Genomic DNA, 20515 nt, shown 5'->3' with positions numbered 1-20515 from the left:
GGCTCCACGCCGCCTTCTTCACCGCCCGTAAACCCGGGTCTCCGTAGTAATCGGCTCCGGATCCTCTCAACCCAATCAACATCACTATCGCCGCTGTTCCCAACCACCAAGCATCTCTGAAAGCGTTGTTTGACCCATTGTAACTATCTCATGATCTTCCCCTAGCATATACCCAACTACCCAACAACCATGGACCACGCAGACCCCTTCCTTCAAGTCCAAGCGTAAGTTTCTCTCCCCCTTATTCATCCATCCAATCTACAACCCATCAAGCCAGGTAGCTGACGTAGCACCAATCCAATGCCAACAGCGACGTCCTCTCAACCCTCCAATCCACACGACCTCTCTTCTCCTCCTATCTCCGCATTCGTTCCCTCGCCAAATCACCCAATAACCCAGAGCTCCAACAAGCGCGCTCCGAGCTCGAGACAACCCTCACCGATCTTACCGCGGACCTCGACGATCTAGTCGAGAGTGTGCGTGCAATCGAGCAAGATCCATATCGATTCGGTCTAGAACTGGAAGAAGTCCAGCGCCGACGAATTCTCGTTAATGATGTCGGTGCCGAGGTCGAGAAGATGAGGGAGGAGTTGCAGAGGACAGTTACAGCTTCGAGTGGTGGGAAGGGCACGACTGGTGCGCTGCCGAACCCGGCTGACTTTGATAATGTCTTGTCGCCGTCGGCGGAGGATCAGGGAGATGATTACTATGCCGCGATGGAGCAGCAACGACAGATGGAGTTGATGCACGAGCAAGATGAGCAGTTGGATGGGGTGTTCCGCACTGTGGGGAACCTGCGGCAGCAGGCTGATGATATGGGGAGGGAGTTGGAGGAACAGGGGGTCATGATAGATGAGGTGGATACGTTGGCCGACCGAGTGGGCGGCAAGTTACAGAATGGCATGTCGAGGCTGAAATACATCATACGGAAGAATGAGGGTAAGTGGTTACACTCTGACATTTTTACATTGTGCCTTCTCGGAAGAAAAACGTTGGCTGATTATCAATTAGATACAATGTCGTCCTTTTGCATTGCCGTCCTCATATTCGTTTTGGTCCTCCTCCTCATCCTGCTCATTGTTCTTTAAGACATGGAAACATATGGTTACAACTGCGTTATTCAAGACAAGACACGGTGATATCTTTAGACCTTGGTCTTCTTGCGGGGACGGTCGTTCTCGTCCTCCTCCTCGTCTCCTGAGAAATCAAGCTCGCTGTCGTCAAAGTCGACCTCCTCGATGGCCTGATCCGTGACTGGAAGGAGGTCAGCTTGGATTTCTTACGGGATATGGAAATCACTCACCATAGTACTTCAGGGCGTTGGGCCAGAGGTCCTCAGCGATCGCAATAGCGAGCTCCTCACCACCAGGGAAGACCTCAATGTCATCGAACTCATCCTCAATGTCGTCATCCTCGTCATCATCCTCCTCATCATTCTCGCCCTCAACAGGCTCTCCCTTGAGAAGCTTCTCAAACCTCTCGTTGTCCTCCTTGGTCGCGGTCTCAGACTGCTCAGCAGTGACATCGCTGCCACGGTAGCCGAAGAAAGCGAAGAAGCTCATACCACCGGGGCCATCCTCAGGGAGCTCATCCTCATCATCACCCATCTCCTGGTCCTCAGCGGCCTCAATCTCGTCCTTCTTCTCAAGGACCTTGGTGAACTCAGGCAGCTTCTTGCGGTCTCCGCCCTTCTTCTCCGCCTCAGCAAGGTCGCAAGCAGCGTCCAGCAGACCCTTGGTAGGATCCTGGTCCTTCTTCCAGTTGATGCGGACAGGCTCAGAGACCAGACCGTCCCAAGTGCGCTTGTGACCCTTAGGGGTAGTGATGACCTGCTTGCGCCAGTAGAAGGTCTTGACGAGCTTCTCGTTCTCGAAGTAAGGGTTCTCATCGCCGGTACGGAACTCGAAAGTCAAGCGGAAGCTGCGGGGCTCGCCCTGGCCCTTCTCATCGATCTCGAAACGCTCCACGGTCAGGTTCTTAAGAGTCGAAGCGAGAATCGTAGCATCGGTCATGGTGATGTATTCCTCGACCTCGGCGGGCGCATTGAGCATGACACGAGTCCAGAAGGTGTCGCGCAAATCCGGCTCGGCGATGACCTGGCTGCGCTTTTCGAACAGAGGACGAAGCAGGAGAGTAGACTGGCGCACTATATATACCAATTAGTTAGATTATATCCTAATCCCATCCCATCCCATTACCAAATAAACAACAAACCCCCAAAGAAAAAAACAGAAAATAAAAAGAATTAGAAAAAGAATGAAGAACATACACTGCTCCACCTCCGCCCTAGCAAACTGCTCCTCAATCAAAGAAATCTTCTTCGCCGTCTCCTTGCTCACCTCGGGGCGCTGAATGCGCTCCAACAGGGACGTGTTAGCTTGTTGTTCCTCAGCAGACATGATGATGGTGTATCTCCAATTGATTTTTAAACCAAAAACAAAAATATGAAAAAAGAGAGATGATTCAAATGAATAGTTTTGTGTTAACTCAGAAAGTAAATGGGAAGGAAGGAAGTAAAGTGGGTATATATATATAGAATAGTATGGTAAGAAGTAGGTAGGAAGAAAGAAAAAAAAAATTTCTGATGGTTTCAAAAAAGTTTACTGGTTGGTTTGGTTGGTTGGTTGGTTACTGCGCGTAGTAGTAGTAACTAAGTTACTACCTATGGTCAGTCAGCGCGCGGGCGCGGGCGCGGGCGCGGCTGAGACGGGCGGAAGTTGCCTACGTACGTAGTTAGGTTGTTTGGTTAATTAATTAGCTGCTTGCTTTAGCTTTCCTTGCCGTAGTTGGTTAGTTCAGGGGAGATTAGTAACTGTGCTGTGTTCACTGTGCTGTGCTTACTGTATGCTGTTAGCTAGCTAGGCTGGTTTTGGTAGGTTGCACGGGACGGTACTAAGCTGTTAATTTAACCGAATTGGGTTAGTTACTTTGTAGCAGTTAGTTAGCATTGGCGAATGGGTGGGTTAGTAAGGAGAGTGATGGTTCCGGAGAATAAATGACTATGTATTCTACATAGCAGTTGGTTAAGCAAGCGTATGGAAGGAAGGCTTATTAGCTAGTACTATCAGTGGGAAAGAAGGATTGGAGGGATGGTGGGATGATCCGTAAAGTAAGTGGTGAAGTTGCAGGCAGCATGTCATTTAATTCGAGTAATAGACAATGATAAGTAAGTAGGTAGCACGGAGGTCTCCGAATGCTGCGTTTTCCCCTACGGAGTCATGGAGCAGTACTCCCTTCCCCGCTAACGATAGGGAAAGACTGACTGCACAAGTGACCACCATCATATCAATAGTAGCAAACAATGTAAGACATTATGCTACTCTTCTATTAAAATCAGGTCAGATGCTTACACTACTTACTCCATATTCTGCGATAACTGCCACAAAATCTGCACTACACTTATCTTACACACCATACATTATTTAAAGTCTACCCACTGTAGTACTAGCAAGTCCATAACGTTATCATCAACGTTATCATCAACCACACACTTACCTACCTACCTCCACAGGAAGAGAATGTTCCAGCCCATCTCTTCAATCAAACTAGAACTAACCCACGCCACAACAGGGATCGCTTCGGGCGGGTTTTTCCCCAGCAACTTTAAGCCCAGCAAGACTCGTTGCTTTTTCCGGGAGATCTGCTTATCGGTGGCGAAAAACAGGCTGGGGGTGCGGGTTAGCTTCGTTCGGGGTATAGTTTAGTATGTAGTTTAATTCAAGGCGGGTTTGGAGTAGGTGGGGAGGAGGTAATGCTGCTTGTTGTGATCTATATTCCACGGATGGAATTTCGAAATCGATCGAAGCTGTGAACTTGCTGGCAATTCAATCGCATCAGTCAAGTAAGGGGGTTAGTGACCGCAATTAAAACGACAAGTAAGCATGTCTGGCGGACTGAGAATGAGCTTAGTCCATTCCAAATATTAGCTTTGCTATCTACCCAAGTCACCATGGGTCTTGAGTATCAATCCAGCCAGTCAATCAATCAATCAATCAAATCACATCCCTTCATCAGGATACTCAATCAAACAAACAAACAGCCGCCGGTGCGATCATCACACCCGAGGGGAATAATCGGCAAACACATAAATGCAGATCACTTGAAATGCATAGTGAAGAAGTGAAAGAAAAGAGAATGAAAAAAAGAAACAGAAACAGAAGCGTAACAAATAGTCAAAATAAACTTTTGGCGGATTGGAGGCCAATCCGACATGTCCATCATCATGCCTGCAAAATTCGTAACGTGCGTTTCAGCCAGCAACCCATTAATATAGAAACTTTTTTCCGCGGTGAGATGAGATGAGATGAAATGGGCCCCATCATGACAACCACTCCTGCGTCTTCGTCTTTCCCATTATGGTATAATTTTTCCGTCTCCCAAAGATAAGACCCAGGCCAGTTCGCCAGTAATGCATGAAATAAAAGAAAAGGAAAAGAAAACTCAGAAATGAAAAGAAACTGAAGGAAAAACCAGAGATGCCTGAACGCAAGCGGTAGGAGTGAGGGACAGGACAACCGGCCGGTTTCGGCTTGCGCTCAGACAATCGATGTAACCTCTTTATCGAGCCAATCGCGCCCATGGCTGAATCGACCTTGCGGCTGCCCTCCCCATCGCTCACCGAAGTGCAACACAGCACGTCAGATCGCGCCATCACAACATCCAGTCCAGCCCGTTCGCTTCCTCTTCCACGGGGAAAACTTCGCGCGCATATTCCTCCATATCTCGCCAACCCTGCCACAGGTGCCGGGCCTCATCCGTAACACGCAATGATATGACCCCTCCGGGACCCTGCATCATACCCGCACCCGCACCTTTACCATTGGCTGGGCCCAGGCCCTTCGGCGACCCGGCCGCAGGGCGGGAGAATTCGGGCTGCGGGAAGTAGGGTGCATCGCACTGTCCAAACAGCACCTCAATGGCTTCCAATTGTTCCCGATAGCCGGGCGGGATGTTGACCTTGACTTCGACCCTGGGTACGCGAACGTAGTGGCATGGGCGACCGAGAGCACGCGAGAATGCCGCACAGACCTGGTTCGGGGAAAGCGTCTCGAATGTGAGGGCGATCCTGCGGTAAATCAGCTATCAGCTCCATGTCACCCTCCGATGAATGACCGAGAGAAACCTACCGATGACCATGCCACTTCTTGGGCCCATCCTTGAAGATCTGCAGCAGCGCCGGTCCCACGTCGTGCTCAGCATCCAGCCAGGGGAGAGGAATATCCGGGTCGAAAGGTGCGTGCCACTCAAAGCTTCCGTCCTGCATCAGCTCCATCTGGAAGAGGGGGTATGGTAGACTCGTAAAGTTGTTGTTGTAGATTCCGGCGTAGACGAAGGTCGAGGGCAGACCGAGTTGACGAATGTAATTCTCCACGGTGAACTTGGGAGCCCAAAGGGGCACCGGGGGCCAAGGTCCATGCACAGAGTGGTCGGGCATACTGCTATAGACGTAGTGTTGAATGGTTCCTGCTCGCTTGGCGGCATCGGCCAAGGCGCGTCCGATCGCGACTTCGTCGCCAGACTGGGAGGTAGTGTTGATGAACGCAAGATTGGCCCCTTCGAACAGCGCGTCCATCAGCGCTGTGTTGCCCAGAAGGGGACCCTGGAAGAGAGTAACATTGGGTAGAGTCTGTAATTCCTCCGCGATGAGGCCTTTGAGCGAATGGATCTGAGCGCGAACATGGTGGCCCACTGCCGAAGCGACACGGATCAGAGACGCCGCCTGGCGACCCGTAGCGTTCACCACGGCAATGGTCTTTCTTTGTTGTGTCATGAGTTATAGTGGGAAGGGGGATGTAGTGTAAAATGCGGGTGCAAGAGATAATTCTCCGCGGTAGGAGGAGAATATCGTAGAGAGGGGGAGATTTGAAAAGAGAAAAAAGATGGAAAAAAGTATGCGGGGTAAAAGTAAAGCAGGGGAGAAAAAATGACCAGCGGACGAACACGAAGTAAGTCTAAGTCGGGCAGTCGAGCAGATCTGGAGTCGGGTCAGGTGGCCTTCCAGAATGGAAAATTGAGTCAATGCGAGACCGATTTATTGCCAACTAGTGATTTTGTGGAGGTTGAAGAGGCAGCAGGTGTGATCGTGTGTTGCAGTTGTCGAGAGGATTTCTTGCGTAGTAGTACGAATACCAGTTGCTGTCCTAAACTGCTAGTGGTGGTACCTTGACGAATGGAACAGTGGGGTAGTAGACGGAGCAGTTGGCGGAGGCGCGCACGAGGGACGGAGAGTTATATAGCTCAGTGGGATAAGATTGCCTGGGAAGACAGTTGATTTGATAATGCCGCAATCGAAGATTTCAATGGTGCAAGATGATGACCGGTCAGGCAGCTGTTGTTTGTTGCAGCTGTTGCTGTGGTTCAAAAAGAAAGCCGCGGGACACTAGTACTACTTGTACAAAAAAAAGAAGAGAATCCCACCACCGAAAAAAAAAAAGATCGATGATGTTGGAGACAACGGCGGATGATGAGATATTAGGTGCTCCAACTCCAGACCGACACAGCCGGGCTGCTCGCCAAAAGCCAGGTTTTTGTTAGTTAATGCAAAGCAGCGCCTCCTCCGTTGCAGGCACGGATCTCCCTCGTCGAGAGGATAATATGAATAATAAGAATCACCGAATGCTCCAACGAGGCCGAACAAGTGGACACCCCCCCAGAGCCGGTCTGGCACACCAGGCAAGGAAATGACCTCACACAAACTGAAGTTTTTTCAGTCCGAATGCACCAAAAATAAAATAATAAAAATAAAAATAAAAATAACACAGCAAAAGCCAAGATCAGTAATAATCTGTTGATTAATTTCGCTGCAGTTTAATCGGAATATGGCGAAATTGGCGGGAAAAATAAAATAATAAAAATTCGACAAAAAAAAAGAGCCGTGGATCAGGTCTAGTGCTTGGTTCCGAGACTCGCACCCACAATGACCCTAATCAGCCCTGTTGGTCAGGGGAGACTGCACAAGCTTTATCAGATTGGGGGAAGAGAATAGTGATGAAATACAATTGATGAAGGTGTCAAAGGGAAGATGCAGTGACTACGTAGGAGGGAAGGCCTTATAAAAGGGACAAGCTGGTCTATGAACCGAAATAGAAACCTTCTCCCCCTTTCTAGGACAAGTCGGTGTGCTCGTTGCTCACGTATCTAGGGGGGCCTGGAAGCGACGTTGTAGAGAAGAAAGAAAGGGAAGTAACTGCGGTCTGTGTGCTGCGGCAACGGGGACCCGATGAAGCCCACGACGACTATCGGCTGGTCTGGATTGGGATCGTCTGGGGTTCGCATCTAAAATGGGAGGTGGTACCCATGAGTGAATTTCTTGACTCCTCCCACAAGTTCCCGTCCACTGGGAAAATCCTGGCCAGAAAAGCTGCCCCGGTCCCATGATGTGATGGGGAAGCCTTCCGATGTGCTTTCCGAGGGGGTTTATATCGAGTAATGCGAAACAGTCATAGAATGGAAGGCCATTTGATTGAACGGTGTCAGGCGGAATTGCAAACTCTGGATGGCTGACGCGATTCCAAGGTACTCGGCCCTCTGTTCCTGAGAGTGCGCTTCTCTAGATTTCGCTGCCATCTTCCATTGCGTGGGTGGTCTTGCACCATTCGTTCCAAAGCCGGGGATGACAGGCCAGCTCGGCAGATGAGGCAACTAGAGCAATAGCCCTGACAGGAAGACGGGACCTTGTTGGATGTTGCTAGAAGTGCCCACGATGTCCTCGATGTTGAAGTGACCATTGACCTACTTTCCTTTACGTAACTCGGATGCAGTTCAGGGGTGGCTGGAAAGGGAGCTGAACGGACCAGCCAAATCCACCATCATCATCATGATACATAGAAGAACTAGTAGTATGGCATCACGAGGATGTCGTAATATGATTCAATCTGAGAATAGTGTCTGTTGTAGGGCGCAATCTCAACCCATGGGACATCCTCTATATCGGAAGGTAGTATAGGTATGTGATGCACCTTCCAACATTAACGGTTCTAGCTAAATTAGTACGTAGGAGAGATTCTTCATTATTGCTGAATTTGGGTAGCAAGAAAAAGCAGAGTGCATTCTATCAAAGAATGTCCGATCCCGGCAAGTCCCAGCCAATGACAGCCAATGCAGAGTGTGGGCGGGGAAATAGCGGCCTCCCACTGATCGACTTTGGGGGACAGCCACCGATTCTGAGGCAGTCTTCTACTACAGTAGTCAAGACGTTATACTTCTATCTTTCTTTCCACTCACCTACAGTATCGATTCTTGATTTTTTTTTAATGTATCTATCTCTCCGTTTTTATTCTCTTTTATCCTCTTTCTCTTTCTTCCGCCCTCATTGAACTATCTCTAATGTTATGAAGGATAGCAAGTGATAATCCACATTAACTAGCGAAGAAGCCGCCGTCACAGCCGACTGACAAAGCCTGAGCAGCCCACGTTGCTCTCCAGACCCATCGGTCCAAATCCTTCTTACCGACCAATCCGTGCGCCGCAGCTTCTCACGCGTCTGCCAAGACCCGAGAGCGGTGTTCCTTCTGGGGCTCTCATTGCGACGAAAGTGGTTCTCTACGGGCCTGTGGATGAAGTTTTAGTCCTCAGTAGTATGAGAGGAAGTACCACTTGGACTCCTTCTTTTTTTATTCCTGACTCAGGTTTATCCTTCCACAAGGTCGGCAAGGGGAAGGAAGAGCTTTCTTACCAGAAAAGCAGACGGTACGACAACCGTGCGACAACACATCCGAGCCATGTCTGCAAGGGAGCAACCTTCATCTGATCAACACCTTATCTTTCCCTGGAACTACTACTAATTAGGAGAGAGCAGCAACCGCGTGGGTGAGAGCACAGACTATCCAGGTCAATCTAGTAGAATCTAAGAAACATCAAGTTTAGTGGGATAGTATATTATAGGAACCTAAGATTACTTAGGAGCTCATCATCGTCATCAAGCCACCACCGGCTTTGAATTGATCATGTGCAACCCGGTCAGCTGCTCCGTCATACTTTTTTTTTGTTAGCGGAGTAGCACTACTGTACGAAGTATACTACTGCTGCTGTTGTTAACAGCCAATAAATGTAGATATTTTATCCCGATGAGGAAGGTCCTTGGAGCCACTATTTAGGTACCTGCTCACTAAGCCCCAGTACACACTAGACCACTACTAGTATACTAGTATAATAACGCATCTCAGCTGGGAAAAAAAAAAAAAAAAAAAAAAAAAAAAAAAAAAAAAAAAAAAAAAAAAAGATAAAAAAGTAAAACATCTCAGCAATGGCGCAATTCAAAGCGGGGTTGGCCATCGTCCATCGTCCTTTTCCCCTCCATCCATCCGACATGCATGACCCCGACCTGCATGCCCAGGGATCCTGCATGTTGGTCAGGTATCTCCGCGGAAAGAACTTCCCTTTTCTCGCTGTCTACATAGTAAATAGTAGTTCAATAGTAGTTGTGTTCTCATGGCAGTTATATTGGTGGTCATCATAATCTGACATTCCCCTCATTCTATCATCAAAGTATACTGTGAGGTGTACCAGGCAGCGTGTGAATGAAAGCTTTAGAATTATAACAATACGCTTTTCCGTCTAAAAAAAAATACCATAACGGCTCTAAACCATCACAGGTCCCTTCCTGTCTCTAGAGAGAAGGGGTTTAAAAAAACGATCGCCATCTTCAAGGCGCCGATCCCGCCATCACTCGCTGTGCCATACGTCCTATAGAATCACTCGAGTCCTCCAGTTCCTCCATCTCGCGCTCACTCACCTCACGCGGCCCAATCCCCGCCAACCCCCAGACACCAGGTCGGCGCCGGGCCAACAATTGCGCCGCCGTGCGTTCGTCAGAGTGCAGATGCGCTCCAGACTTGCGTAGCAGCAGCACGTGCTCCGAGAATCCTGCGTTGGCCGCCAGGAACAGCGGCGTCCGACCATTGCGGTTTCGCAAGTGCACGGAGCCACCCTGGAGAAGCAAGTATCGGAGAATCTCAACTGAGGGTGAAGTTGCTGCGAGGTGCTGTGGAGGTGACGTGGGTGTCAGTTTTTATTTTTGTTTTTGTTTTTGTCTTAATCTACAACTGGGAGCATGGAGGGGTTGCCTTACGATAGGTGTGTTGCCCGAGTAGTCAGCGTCATTCAATAACCATTGGTGTTCTCGGGCCACAATCTCCTCCACGCGCTCAAGATCACCCTGCGCAATGGCGTATCCGAGCACCGTGAGTGACTGAACGCGCTCAGGGAGCGCCCCGTCCGGATGACGGAATACGGGCTGCGAGACCTCGGTCAATTCGCCGCGAAGAGATACGGACATTTTCTTCGCGACCCATTCTGGGGTGGAATCCGGAAGAGCGAGGAGATATGACATCTTGGTTAGTGCGGCTTCGGTGGTCAGATCGAGTCCAGCGACGACTCCCGCGCGAGAGAGACTCATGCCTGGGGCATAGACGGGGCTGACGCTTCCCGTCAGGCCTGGTTGGTTGTGTCAGAAGAAACTCTGGTTGAAGGGAAGGAATTATTGGCAACAGTTTCACTTACATTGCGTGACGTTCACGATCACGATTCCTCGCTTGATAGCGGCGGCCAATACATTGGTCATGGCATTGTCTTGACCGCTGGGTGCGTTACCGGCGCCAAACGTCTCCAGCACTAAACCACGGAGCCCTTCCAGCTTCAGCACGGCATCGACCATCTCCGGCTTGATACCAGGGAAGATACGAAGACACGCCACGTGGGTGGTATCGAGGTTAGTTTGGATACGGAAGTGTTCCAGGCTCTTCGGTCGGTTGACCAGCTCCCAGTTCACGTTGGTCCGCATGGAGGTTGTCACCGCCAGCGGGGGGCAGTTCGGCGAGTCAAAGGCAGCGAAATCACTGGCCGCGACCTTGATCGACCGGTTACCACGGAACAGTCGGTTGTTGAAATACAGACACACTTCGGGGATCATGAAATGGCCAGCCACAACCAGTGATCCGAGAAGGTTATCGGTGGCATCATTCTGCAACTCCAGCATGGGCGCTTGCGCTCCAGTCAGGATCACGGGCTTTCCAAGGTTTTGCAACATGAAGCTGAGCGCCGAGCATGTGTATGCAAGACTGTCTGTTCCGTGGAGGACGACGAAGCCATCGAAAAGTGTGTAGTTTCGTTCAACGGTGTGAGCGATCTGAGCCCAACCTTTCGCATCGATAGAACTGCTATCGAGGAGCTCTTCGAACTCGAAGACAGTGTACCGCACCCGTCGCCCATAGGCAGTCGGTGGTGTGCGGAGAGTGGGATGTCCTTTGATCTCTCCGGCTGAGTTGACCACCACATCCATCATGCTCGGGTGCGAACCATCATTGAAGGTCGGCACGCGGGCCAGACATTGCTCCTGGAATCCTCTGGCAGGAATGAATCCTGATGGGGACTGTCGCATACAAATTGTACCTCCGGTCATGATAATGAGGACCCGGGACTCGGGGATGAGATCGTCCGGCTGCTGCTCAGCCAGCTCGGGCAAGGGACCATTGACATCGAGAGTTGCCATGATGGAGAGCTGTGACGATGATCTCTAATTCTATGGCGTAGACAAGGCGCAACAGACACAAAAGAAGGTAGCGATGAAGTTAGCTGTGAAAGCAAGAATGCGGGGCCTCAGATTTCAGGCCGCTGAGATTCGCCGAGACAGTCACAAACAGGGCTAGAAAGTATCTATTCCAAGAAACGGCCTCCACAAAAAGAGTTTTTGGGGTCGTGAAGCTCGCAACTTTGGAAATAGCTTTCCTTTCTGCGGTAGAAGCCCAGGACAGAAAATGGGGTCAAGTGGTGTTGAGAGTTGGGCACACAAAAGATAAGGTTAGCAGTTTACCTAGCAAAAACAACTATGGACCAGCTTCAAGAACCAGGAGAAAACAGGGGACGTCCCATGATCCTCGCCCCTCTCATATGGAACTACATAAGAACTAGACTAGACCTGGGATAATAGGCTACTTGAATTAAGAGTTGGAGACACCCACCCACATTGTCTCCGATTCACGGCTGCCGCATTACGTACAGAGACTGCGTTGGTGGTGCCAAGAAGCCGCCCCAGCGCAGGATTTTCTTCGTCGGCCACACTCTCTTTTTCGGGTGCGGTGGATTCCTCCGTCAACTTTAACCACCACCGCCTCCACTTCATGTTGGAGTAACTGTCTGGATCTGAGTCTGGGAGATCATTTCCCCTGGGGTTGATGGGAAGCAGTTATAATTATGTCAAACATTGTATGTATGGATCGCAGTGGACTGAAAGTAGGCTCGCAGCATCCCTTGTTAGAACTCTCCTTAATAACCATAGGTCTAGAGCATGAGCTCGACATTGCGAAGAGTTCTATACATAGTACAGCTTCAAGTAACAACTTACCCCATCATGTTCCGTGTTCTCAAGACACGATCCCTAGCATGTAAACAGCTCCCTCACGTAAGTCGAACTCGATCTTCTCTATCAGCGGCATCTTTTGGGGAGGTTTTTCTATGCTGAGTAGCAACGAATAGATCTTTCGCGGTCTTACTTCCTTGAATTCCTTGCATCTTGCTTATCAGCGCGTAAGGCGATGGAGTCTGACTTCATGCTGAAATGGGCGCGTCCGGCACTGTTGAGGCTTGAGGATTGATTCATCTGCATATAGTTTGTGTGCCCAATGGGATTTCGCGGGGCAGGTCTGCCGTTAGCTAGGAGGCGATTATGGTGTGTCCACGGATGGGGATGCTCTGGTGTTTTGTACTATATACTAATAGCTACTATTTCGTCGCATGACTGCGATTATAGTATAAGTTAGGTGCTGTGGATAGAGAAGGTTTTGGTTGTCAGTGTCCTTACTGATATAATTATCCTTATCTTTCTGATCAAAGTGGTTGATATTACTACATCTATGGGTCTATCCATGACATAACCTGCAATTGCTTATAGTACACCATCATTATTGGAAAGTTAAAAAAAGGTACATGATGCGAATCATATGTATACTACAATAAGCCCCAGAAACACCTTACACCCGGCAAAAAGGAATCAAAGCAGCCATCGAACCCCACTAATCACTGTCCAGAACAATAACCTCGGCCTCCGCATCCCCAACACTCTCCACACTCAGCACATCACCCGCATTCACCCCTGTGATGAACGCCCCATCACCTTCACTCAGAACTGCCTCGTCCCGATGATCCAACCGGATCTGGGCCTTGCCGTTCTTCGTCATGGGCAAATGAACATACACGTTCCTCTTCTTCTTGCGGCTAACCACGTCTTCGCCAGCACCAACAGTCCACTGAAACTTCTGCCCCGGTTCAATGATTCCCGCGCCCATCACAAAGTCTGCGTGAATCGGAATCGTGTCTGGGATCTTAGGGACGGCGGCTTCCTCATCGGCCGGGGTTGCTTCGGGCCCGGCAGCCAACGGGGAGAGAATAGGGACGAATGCTTTGCGCTTGGCGGCTTCATTGAACGTGCGAGTGTGGTATTGGGGCTTGAGGCCATGTTTCCAGGGGAGAGCCCAGATCTGGAGGAAGTGGACGGGCTTGTTGGATTCGTTTTGTTCGGAGTGTGCGATTCCTAAAGTGAGTTGGTTGGTTAGTTCGGTCATTTGATTTGAGTTGGTGGAGTTCTACGCTGTTCAACATACCTGTTCCTCCAGTGGTGAATTGAACGTCGCCACGCTTCATGCGGTAGAATTGCTTGCCCTGGGCGCCTTCCGCACCCTTTTTGATCATGCTGTCGCGGTGCGTGAGCTCTCCGTTGAGGATGTAGCTGAAGATCTCGGCATCGCGGTGAGGGTGGGTCGGGAATCCATTACGAGCCGCTACGCGATCCTCGTTGAGAACGCGCAGACTGCCAAAGTTGTTGAAGCGGTGGTCGTAGTAACTGGCAAAACTGAAGGTGTGGAAGCTTTTGAGCCAGCCGCCGTGTTCGGCGTACCCGCGCTCACTGGAGCGACGGGCGACAATGGAAGCGTGGGCAAGAGGTTTGGACATAACGGAGTTGGTGGGAATAATTGACTTGACGAGGAGAAATATTAAAGGAACAAAGAATAGGAGGAGATAGGATGGTGTTGCAATTTGCATTCTGAAGAAAGTATTTCGTCGTTTGTCTAGATCGCTGATCGACTTTATACTCCTGGCCAGAGATCCGGGATTGGCTCGGGCGGGGCGCGGATGGGTAAGTAAGCATGGGGTAAGACTGACTAAGGGGCCCAACCAGCAAATGCCAGCGCCGTCCATCCCGGTTGCAAATCACTGACTGAGCATTTACAAAGTAGGTAGGTAGCTTCCGTTTTGCTGATAGTGGCTGAGCTTCACAATCCAAACGTTCCACCCTGCGCCGCTGGTGCTGAGCACGAGTCAGTTGATCATTACATTTTCTTTGTTGATGATCGGTAAGATTTTATCACGTTGATTGTGATTGGCTGAAAGACCCCGGTGTGTCATGATGTCATAATCACTCTGGACAGTCAATCTCAAAAGAAAAGGGACAGGCTCCAGGGGTTGAGATTTGCTTATGGATCCTCCGTCTGGAATTTTCTCTCGCCAACCTTCCAGCTTCTACCGTCTTCGCGCTGCCAGAATGTCACGGTAGCCTCTCCTGTGTTCTCATCGGGCAATTCGACATGAACATCTGAGATGCGGCACAGAGAAGGCAGTATTGTAATTGAACTACCCGCTTCTGGCAGGCTGAGGATATCCAAGCTTTTTCCAACTGTAAAACTTGTGTCGATATTCCACTCTTCATATGCAACTACCTCCTCCGCAATTCTGGCAGTGAGGGCGCCATTCCATATGCCTTCACGGTGAGGTGCCAATCGAAGCAACCCGATCGCGTGTCGTCGGATCTGGGGAATCCGGCACTTGATTGCAGTGTAATATAATGGCTGGATGAAGCCAATGTCCATCGTAAATGCCATTCCCAGCGGGCAGTTGAGAGATCCACTCATGGGAAAATCTGGATATGCGGTTCTGAGGGCTTGACACATGTCGATTGCCTCACGGATAATGGTCATGAATCTGTCGGTTTGTAGGTCGAATGCCATGTCGTCGTCCCATGGAATGCAGGTCCTGACCATGATCGAGGCCATGGTATGGTACATCCCGAGTAATTTTGTAGCCAAGGTATTCTTGATCAAATCTTGAGCTGAAAATCCATCAAGTGACGATCTATAAACATCAAGCCATATTTCCAAGTCCTTTTCCAGGCGCCATTGAGACTCAAGATATTGCTCGTAGCCCCGAGTCGCGACACACATGCCCGTCTCGATGTGACGAACCAATTCCACCAGACACTGTGCTCTTGCTAAGATAATATCCAGATATTGTCTTGCTTGTTCAATTGACTCAAATTTGTACGGTAAATGACGAGGTTGGATGTCATAGTCAAGGTTCGAGTATTTTGTCCCATGTCCAAGCAGAGCATAGTGCACTCCCAGTCTGCTAAAGGCCTCGATAACATCATCCTCATTTGTTTGCGACGAAGTCCTTATCATAATCTTTCCGGTCTTAGAGGTTCCGGAGAGTTTTTGAATCTCCTTCACCAGCTTCAACCCGTGCTGTAGATGAGCGTGACTCGTTCGGTATTGGCCTCGCATCAGTTCGAGAGTCACGAATACCATGCAAGTAATGAGGGCAACTATCACACTCTGCGGTCGTTGGCTGTGGCATCTTATTTTAGCATGGAGACAGCCAATAGCTTTGTTGTAGTGTTGAAGAGTAAACTTCTCATGCTCGCTTAGCTGGCTCGCCATTGTAGTACCCTTGTCGCTCCTCTGAGCCCTATATCTATGCGTAGAAGCCAATGCCATAACAGCATGTCGCACTGCTGGCTCTTGAGAAAGTGCTTGAACAACTGTCCTGCCCCAGAACTGGGAAGAAAACACTCCCCCAATCTTAAGAATAGTACACTCGATGAACCATTCCACGCATTTCTGTTCAGCACATGCGGCATGGGGAATTGGTACCGGTGCATTGTAACTAGACAGTAGGGACGGAAAAATCCTCGGTGCGCCAGAATTACCGCCATAGGTGGTTTTCCTTCCCTCGCTCCAAATTCCATAGCCATCGCAAACGCGGCCGGTGGACACGCACCTCTTGCATGCCGGTCGACCCTCGTCGCATTTGACTCGACGAATTCTGTGTATAGTATAAGCACTATATCAGGTAGTGTAACAAGGCAGCCGCTTGACTCACTTGCATGTCCGACAGCCAGATTTGACTTTAGGCTTGCTCGCACGGCGCTTCTTCTCGGATTCCATTTCAGCGCTCAGCAACTGGTTCGACTGTTCGCGGGGTTGCCTTGGTACTTATGAAAAAGCCTTGCCGCTATGCATGTTAGTCACAGGCTTAGGCGAGGAAAAGTCTTAGCGGCAAAAAGAAACAAGAGTAATCGACAATGAGATAGGACAAGGATGATGAGTTGCTGACAGGCTGCCTCGCTGCCTTGAGGCCGACCCGCTAACCCTGCCTCTCATTGGCCCGCTCGTAAAATTTCCATTCAGATTGGTTGCTCAAGACCCACTTGTACAGAAGTGCTCTTGCTCTCATCTTTGTCGCTTCGTCTTCGTCTTCTTATTTAATTCTACAATGAACCGACCAATTAGTCCGGTCGCTCACAGCTGTCATTACTAAAAGTCATTGCTACGAAACTAATGCAGGTGAAGTAGCACCTGATCATCTCAGTCAGCTCTATTCTCAATGTGCCCAGGGGACATCCAGTCCAACTCATCAATGCATGCTTGTTTCACAGCATAATGGAGCTGGATCAATTCAAAATTCCATGGAGCTATTCAAGTAAGCTCAGGTCTTTCTCTTCTTGCCTTTTAGGTATTTTTGAATCTCTCACACGGCCAAAGCGGCTGTACTGATGCCCGAGATCCCACGCTCGCCTTGCGCACTGTCTGACCCTCCAGAGCTGATGCTCTTTGGAATTTATCCTAGGACAGAACTCCTTTCAAAACCTGTCAATCTATATGTCATCACTTGCTATATTTTATTTGATCGTGGCAGTAACTGATGATAGCGATTATTCTTTATACTGCAGAGGGAGTGAACTGGCCAGGGGAAATCAAACCAGTGGATGCTCTATATAGCAGTCAATACTCTGGTATGCAAGTGTGCTAGAATAAGCTTCTTAACAAGATTTAGTGGGCTTGAAGCTGATCAGATAAGCTGAGATTTGAATGTAGTTCATGCCTACATCACCTATTCACGTCTTAACAGTCTTTATTTGATGCGAACTTGTCCCATGTGTCGACGTCCATGTGTGTCTTGTAACACCTTGGACTTTTGATCTGACAAGGTGTCGAGTTCAAAAGTTAGATTCACAATAGATGGTCGGATACATCATGTACAAAATGATCTATGGGCCGAGGTTCGCCGTGTACGGAGCTCACATGTCGGTTAGCTGCAAGGACCGGCCTATTGGGTGGATGTCACTACGCTCGAGCAATCATTGGGCTGCATCAATCTTATGGCGTGATGCACCAACTTTACTAGATAATCCTGTCGGGCCATTTAGCTTACACCGCCGGCAATGTTCCTGGTCATAGTGGCTGGCGTAGCCACGGTTAGCCATCTAAAGTACTGGAACCGGGGCTTGGAACGAATCGGTTGACGGTTTAGTGTGCTTGGAGTAAATGCCAGTAAGAATGCCAGTTGTCTTCCTTAAGGTACTTAATTTCCCCAATAAATTGCCTTATCCGCGTCATCCGTTTACCTAGTGGCTCAGGACAATATTACGCCTGTTCTATAGGGTCGGCTGAATGCGACACTTTCATTTAGCTTGCTACGTGGTAGATAAAGCCCCCTGGGAGCGAGCCCAAACTGGCGTGCGTTGATCGGTCTTATCTCTTATCTTTTTGGTCTTTATTAAAGCCCTTGCCGCATGCATTTGTCTTTAAATTTCCCGTTTCATTGTACGAAAAGAAGTGGGCTGCGTTCTCAAGATGGCTCAGTGGAAAGGTCTGATCGCTGACAAACTAAGGGACCGTGCATCCAAAATCCCTCCTGAATGGGTTCTTCCCGAGACAATTATAAACCAAATTACCCAGGATGCCAACATAAGTGCTTTCGACATCCTTAGACGTCATGATTTGTTGTCAAGGGAAGAGGTGGCTATCACAGAGTCCTATGACGCTCAAGGCCTTCACCAGGATATCATCGAAGGCCGATTGACCTCGCTCCAGGTTTGCAAGGCCTTTTGTAAGAGAGCTGCTATTGCACAACAGTTGGTATTTATGTATATTACACTCGGGTCGTTATCGGTCCAGCTAACGCAATAAACCAGACAAACTGCGCGACTGAGATCCTTTTCGCCGAGGCGTTCAAACGAGCAGAGTTTCTTGATGGATATCTGGCCAAGTATGGAAGGCCTTATGGGCCCTTTCACGGCCTCCCTATCAGTGTGAAGGTAAGCGTCCGGCTCAGTCGCAAATCATCTCACTTGAATTGGCGAATACTGGAGCCGATGTCCTTACTAGCACCATTGCCGCGAATCTCACCATGCAACAGGACAGCTTCAATATCAAGGGACAGGCTACAACCATTGGCTTTGTTTCTTTTCTGGGGAAGCCAGTCGCAGCTGAAAATTCGCCCCTAGTTGATATCCTCTTTGCTAACGGCGCCATCTTGTACATCAAGACAAATATTCCACAGACACTGTTGGTACGAAGTTGCCGTTTCTTTCGTCTCGCGGTTCTCTGCTGACACTCGGTCTACCTGAAGACCATGGATAGCGTCAACAATATTTTCGGAAGAACTTTAAACCCTCACAAGCTTTGCCTCAGTGCGGGTGGGAGTAGTGGGGGTGAAGGTGCATTGGTGGCCTTCCGAGGTTCCATACTAGGAGTAGGCACAGACGTCGGAGGATCCATTCGTGCACCGAGTCTCTGCAATGGCACATATGGCTTCAAGCCCACAGCTGATCGCATACCTCACGGGAGGGTTGAATTAGGGGACAGGCCGGGGACACCAGCGCTCGTCTCCGCAGTTGGACCACTCGCCAACAGTGCATCAGACCTGACTTTCTTCTGTAAGACAATTCTCTCGTCGGAACCATGGCGCTATGACTCTACCGCACTTGGCTCGGCATGGCGGCATGTACCCCCCAAGAAGAAACTAAGCATCGGGGTTTATATGGGGGACGAGCACTTCCCACTATTTCCCCCTGTCAAACGAGCACTTTCCTCCGCACAGGCTGCGCTTGAAAATGCCGGCCACAGTGTCCACCTTGTAACCAATGCTCCGTCCTTTCACGATGGTCTAAAGCTGGCGGCACGGTACTTTTTGTTCGATACCAAACAGACCCTTCTGCAACACGTTTTGGATGGAGAGGAGCAACCAATCAAAGCATTGGAGTATACCTCTCCAGCTGCTCTAGCTGGATTACAAAATCCTACACTGACATTAGACGATGTCTGGGCCTCCAATGCTTCTCTTATGGAGTACCGGGAAAAAATGGCTGAAGTGTGGAAACAATATAATCTGGACGTCCTCATTTGTCCGGGTCACTGGTCAACCGCAGGCCCACATGATACTTATGGGCCACCAGTATATACGGTTATTTGGAATTTGTTGAATGTAAGGGAACTTAAACATACATCTGCTCTGATGTATCGTGCTGATGCAGGATATCTTAGTTTCCCGCGAGCATCATTCCATATCTGAAGGCTAATAAGTCTCTGGATTCGGAGGCATGCAAGGGTTGTAAGTCTTTTCGTTGACCTAGCCATGAGTGTCAGCCACTTATTGCGACTATAGATGATCCTGATGCAGTAGACGGGGCACCTACTGCTATTCAAGTTGTTGGGTGGAGGTTTCAAGATGAAGAAGTCCTGATGGCTACTGAAGTCATTGACAAGGCTCTTCAATCTGACCTACGGTACCGTCCAAGATTATGACCTGACGAAAGCTTCCTCAATTTGCTACGTTTCTTTTTTTAGTTCGAGAGACGAGGATTCTCTTAGTTCACTCCTCTGTGTTCACTACGAGCACCTATTCTGCGTGATGGAGACAGCCTGTGTATATAAGTGAGAAAGTTCTGTTCATGGATGACTGTAGGCAGGGCCATCATTTGGGACATTTGCTTTCGTGGCAGTTTCTATATTCTATATTATCTTCTTGACGTCCCGTGAGCCATAGTTTGCATACTAATCAGAATCGGAATACGATTGCTCCCTTACCTATTATACTTGACGTACGCAGCGCAAGAGCCAAGACCTAAACCAGATGCAGGATCAGTGTCTGCATGGCAAGCGATCAGTATAGACAAGACTAGAAACAGAATCTTGAGGGTCCATTAGCACTACGCAGAGCCTGTGGAAGAGGATGAAAGCAGGAACTGATAAGTCCGGTTGTCGGGCAACGCTATAAGCCATCCACTTCGGTAGTTAGGGACGGTGAATGACATCACGGATAAGAATGATCCGTTCCGAGATGGAGTGTTAGTTTCATGAGCCTCCTACTATCTATACAAAACTTTCCTCTTTGTTGTTTCTGAAGAGCGCGTGAGTGCAGGTGTTGCAGTCAACATCGTGTTGTAAGGTTGTGGTTGGTGTGCTTG

At 49.3% G+C, this 20515-nt stretch overlaps 8 protein-coding genes across 8 annotated transcripts; 3 read left to right on the top strand and 5 right to left on the bottom strand.

Annotated features, from left to right (window-relative positions):
- Positions 1-93: 93 nt before the first annotated feature.
- BO83DRAFT_377851 (SNARE domain protein) lies at positions 94-1435 on the top strand. The gene is made up of 3 exons (XM_025531104.1): positions 94-224; positions 311-939; positions 1012-1435. Exons 1-3 carry the CDS (start codon positions 190-192, stop codon positions 1086-1088), a joined length of 741 nt encoding a protein of 246 aa, XP_025388896.1. The 5' UTR covers positions 94-189; the 3' UTR covers positions 1089-1435.
- Positions 971-2616, bottom strand: BO83DRAFT_377850 (histone chaperone napB). Its single transcript, XM_025531103.1, has 3 exons — positions 2270-2616; positions 1304-2146; positions 971-1254 (listed from the first exon to the last, which is right to left on the bottom strand). The coding sequence occupies exons 1-3, from the start codon at positions 2397-2399 to the stop codon at positions 1145-1147; spliced, it is 1083 nt and encodes a 360-aa protein (XP_025388895.1). The 5' UTR covers positions 2400-2616; the 3' UTR covers positions 971-1144.
- A 1860-nt stretch (positions 2617-4476) lies between these two features.
- Positions 4477-6039, bottom strand: BO83DRAFT_15986 (NmrA family NAD(P)-binding protein). Its single transcript, XM_025526312.1, has 2 exons — positions 5127-6039; positions 4477-5065 (listed from the first exon to the last, which is right to left on the bottom strand). The coding sequence occupies exons 1-2, from the start codon at positions 5768-5770 to the stop codon at positions 4651-4653; spliced, it is 1059 nt and encodes a 352-aa protein (XP_025388894.1). The 5' UTR covers positions 5771-6039; the 3' UTR covers positions 4477-4650.
- A 1875-nt stretch (positions 6040-7914) lies between these two features.
- Positions 7915-8800, top strand: BO83DRAFT_15970 (uncharacterized protein). The gene is made up of 2 exons (XM_025526311.1): positions 7915-8254; positions 8405-8800. Exons 1-2 carry the CDS (start codon positions 7953-7955, stop codon positions 8565-8567), a joined length of 465 nt encoding a protein of 154 aa, XP_025388893.1. The 5' UTR covers positions 7915-7952; the 3' UTR covers positions 8568-8800.
- A 438-nt stretch (positions 8801-9238) lies between these two features.
- On the bottom strand, positions 9239-11819 carry BO83DRAFT_359418 (putative lysophospholipase; the record flags this gene model as incomplete). Its single annotated transcript, XM_025529353.1, has 4 exons — positions 10501-11819; positions 10070-10434; positions 9697-9982; positions 9239-9390 (listed from the first exon to the last, which is right to left on the bottom strand). Exons 1-4 carry the CDS (start codon positions 11486-11488, stop codon positions 9239-9241), a joined length of 1791 nt encoding a protein of 596 aa, XP_025388892.1. The 5' UTR covers positions 11489-11819.
- A 1188-nt stretch (positions 11820-13007) lies between these two features.
- Positions 13008-14034, bottom strand: BO83DRAFT_311446 (pirin family protein; the record flags this gene model as incomplete). The annotated part of the gene is made up of 2 exons (XM_025527472.1): positions 13008-13525; positions 13596-14034. 2 exons carry the CDS (start codon positions 14032-14034, stop codon positions 13008-13010), a joined length of 957 nt encoding a protein of 318 aa, XP_025388891.1.
- Positions 14035-14465: 431 nt separating this feature from the next.
- Positions 14466-16211, bottom strand: BO83DRAFT_311529 (Zn(II)2Cys6 transcription factor; the record flags this gene model as incomplete). Its single annotated transcript, XM_025527475.1, has 2 exons — positions 14466-16089; positions 16147-16211. 2 exons carry the CDS (start codon positions 16209-16211, stop codon positions 14466-14468), a joined length of 1689 nt encoding a protein of 562 aa, XP_025388890.1.
- A 1689-nt stretch (positions 16212-17900) lies between these two features.
- On the top strand, positions 17901-19853 carry BO83DRAFT_311305 (amidase; the record flags this gene model as incomplete). Its single annotated transcript, XM_025527467.1, is given in 6 exon segments — positions 17901-18185; positions 18242-18364; positions 18382-18618; positions 18679-19533; positions 19593-19659; positions 19714-19853. The coding sequence occupies 6 exon segments, from the start codon at positions 17901-17903 to the stop codon at positions 19851-19853; spliced, it is 1707 nt and encodes a 568-aa protein (XP_025388889.1).
- Between the last annotated feature and the right edge of the window lie 662 nt (positions 19854-20515).

The sequence above is a fragment of the Aspergillus eucalypticola genome (genome assembly GCF_003184535.1).
Source record: "Aspergillus eucalypticola CBS 122712 chromosome Unknown BO83scaffold_10, whole genome shotgun sequence".
NCBI classification, from domain to species: domain Eukaryota; kingdom Fungi; phylum Ascomycota; class Eurotiomycetes; order Eurotiales; family Aspergillaceae; genus Aspergillus; species Aspergillus eucalypticola.
The sequence above is the reverse complement of the archived record's forward strand: the minus strand, read 5'-3'. Positions and strand labels throughout refer to the sequence as shown.